The sequence below is a fragment of the Centruroides vittatus genome, unplaced genomic scaffold (assembly GCF_030686945.1).
Source record: "Centruroides vittatus isolate TY-2023 unplaced genomic scaffold, ASM3068694v2 contig_461, whole genome shotgun sequence".
In the NCBI taxonomy this organism is placed as follows: Eukaryota; Metazoa; Arthropoda; class Arachnida; order Scorpiones; family Buthidae; genus Centruroides; species Centruroides vittatus.
In genome coordinates this window covers 333,177-335,784 of record NW_027122257.1, presented here as the reverse complement: position 1 = coordinate 335,784, position 2,608 = coordinate 333,177, and the positions used below count along the sequence as shown (strand labels likewise).

Below are 2,608 nucleotides of genomic sequence, written 5' to 3'. Positions count from 1 at the left end.
TAAGGCGTTATATTATCGATTTTACTTAAGATAAAAATAATATAAAAGTTACAAAACAGAACTGAATGGCTGAAAATGTACAAATATGAGTCACGTGACGAACATGCGTTACGACAGTTGTCCTATTTCTCCTATCAGACTAGCTACCGAGGTGACGGATATCAACGATTCTCGATTTGTGGATCCTTTCCGCTTCGACGGTTATTCTACGGACAGACGACGAGACGAACGACTTCTTCGTTTTACTCGTTAACGGCCGATTTTTTTTATTTATTTTTTGGTGTCCAAGACGGGAAAACATGGAAGACGCACAATCAGAAGTAAAAACTGGAAACGGCGGAGGGGTGGTCCGTCGCGCCTCTCACTCTTCGTCGTCGTAGTCGTCGTCTGAAACGACAAAGAGGTGGTTACGTCGTCGTCCCACTCACCTGAACGAGGATCGGAGGGGAGGCCACCTACCCGACTGTCCCTTTCGACCCTGACACTGTTTGGTGACAGTCTTCGTGGGTTCGCACTCGGCCGGTTGGCCCCCCAGCAGGCGCACCACTTTGGTCTTCTGTCCCGTCGCCTGGTCGCAGGGACTCCACTCGGCGCGGCGCTCGTAGCGACAGGCTGCAAAGAGGTCAGAGGTCAGGCGGGTGGGAGGCCCGCAGAGGGCGGCGGAAGGTCTTGCTCACCTTTCTTGCACTTCTTGGTGACCGTCCTCTCCGCCACGCAACTGGAATCGCTACCCTCTTTCAGCGCGTCCACTCGACTCCGGGTCTTGGCCAGGGGATCACACTCGCTCCACTCTCCGTTCTCGTATCTGCAGACTGAAAAAGTAAAAGGGAAGGGTCGTGACCGCCCTCCTCCGGCACCCCCCGGAGAAGGGCCCACTTACTTTTTTTGCACTTTCTCTGGATGACTTTGGACTTCTCGCAGGTGGCTTCTCCCTTCTTCAGCGAAAGAGTGCGTTCTTGCATGTTGGTGGTGGGATTGCACTCTTCCCAGGGTCCTTTTCTATACCTGCACTCGCCTGCAGGAAGGGAAACTCATTCGATTGGGACGAAGGCCTTCAGGACGCGTCAATGGCTAAATCCCGTTCGGACGAACCCTCCTCCGGCCACGCGGGGTTTGGGAGTCGCGTTCGCGTTTGCGCGCGAGGGACAGCGAAAACAAGCGACGCGCCGGTAAAAAAGAGGCACCGCGGGGTGGGGGAGGGCACGGAGGAGTATCCGTGAGAAGGGGAGGGAGAGGCACCTCTGTTCTTTCCTCCTCTGGCTCCTCTTGTCACTCGATAGACCACTTCGTCTTCGGACTCGCCCAGTTGGTAGGCTCCCGCGGCCACGATGCCGATCAATACAAACGCCAAAACGCCATTCATGGTTCCTACTGAAAAGAATCGATTATTAACTCCTTCGATTATCGATTGCGCCAAATACCCACGCATCGGTCGGAATCTTTTCTAAAAAAAAAGATGAAAATTAAAATTAAAATAAAACGAAAGGTGGCTCCCGACCTCGGCGGGCGTCGGACCGGAGGGACGAACGGGCCGCGGATTTGGCGGGCCGACCACGTGACCGGCGCCCGTTACAACGGGGGACGAGTTTAGAGCGGGAAGGAGCCGTCTCGATCGCGACAGAAGCGGATGCGGGATGCCTTTTTACCTTTGGCTTTTCTTGCAAAAGTGCTGGTCGGACGCCGTTTGGCTGGTGAAGGGCCCCCGAGCTAGACACAGCCGCACTTTCTCGACCTCCGTCTACCGCAGCGTCTGACGTCACACCTTACGGATGTCGTCCTCGACCAATGGCAGGCTTCCCCAAAAACCGGTTGAAGCTGGAACGGGGAGACGAGAGGGGAGAATCCTCCAATCGTTTTCCCTAATCGATTCCTCCGAATCTCCGTTGACGTAGGCGGCGACGTCCACCCCCGTTTCGCGCCCAGTGACGCGTTCTCGCGTCTTTTCCGCCCTTCGACCAATCGCCGCCTTCCAAAGTTAATTAAACACCTTGGTAGATGAACAACTCTCGCTCCCATTGGACGAACCCACCTTTTAAATGCCCCCTCGTTAGAAGGTGAGAGGGTTTTTGGCCGTCGTACCGGAAGTCCCAGACTTTTTCCCATTCTACTTCCTATTTGTCACGCGCTTCGTCCCCCGTTCGGCTGTATGCAGAAACGGGCAGTGTTTTTCGATTTTAGAGGCACGTGAGGGGTGCAAAATTGATCGCGTTTCACCTGGTTCTCGTTAATCCGTTCTCTTCGTTCGTTTCCACCGAAAAGACCCCTCTTCGGAAGGGAGGAACGTGAGAGAATCGCCAACTGTTCTCTCTAATAATTTCGTAAGGGGGATAGATTTCCGAATTTCGATACGTTGTCGGGAAATTACGTCACAAAAAACGGCAAAGGATAGTAACACTACGTTAAAAAGGAAAGATGTTAAACTTTTTAATTAAAATTTTGCATAAATTGCGCGTTTTTAAAGCGAATTCCCCGTTAACGAGATGAAAAATGGGTTATTTTAAGGCAGTTTTGCGTATCCGGCGATTTGAGATAATCGCCATCATTTTCTCGCAGTCGCTATCAAAGAATATCGCGACTTCTCGCCAGTGCCGTAACTAGGCAGGGGAAA

General features: G+C 52.6%; 1 protein-coding gene across 4 annotated transcripts; it reads right to left on the bottom strand.

Moving 5' to 3' along the window:
* LOC136977574 (uncharacterized) lies at positions 1-2,004 on the bottom strand. Of its 4 annotated transcripts, none has more exons than XM_067273074.1 (6): positions 1,647-2,004; positions 1,240-1,368; positions 881-1,015; positions 678-812; positions 460-612; positions 1-387 (listed from the first exon to the last, which is right to left on the bottom strand). In XM_067273074.1, exons 2-6 carry the CDS (start codon positions 1,361-1,363, stop codon positions 362-364), a joined length of 573 nt encoding a protein of 190 aa, XP_067129175.1. In that variant the 5' UTR covers positions 1,364-1,368; positions 1,647-2,004; the 3' UTR covers positions 1-361. The 4 variants fall into 4 exon arrangements, with proteins under 4 accessions (XP_067129175.1, XP_067129174.1, XP_067129176.1 ...); XM_067273073.1 differs by having other exon boundaries at positions 1,240-1,371; positions 1,647-1,993; XM_067273075.1 differs by lacking the exon at positions 1,647-2,004 and adding an exon at positions 1,499-1,622 and having other exon boundaries at positions 1,240-1,371.
* Between the last annotated feature and the right edge of the window lie 604 nt (positions 2,005-2,608).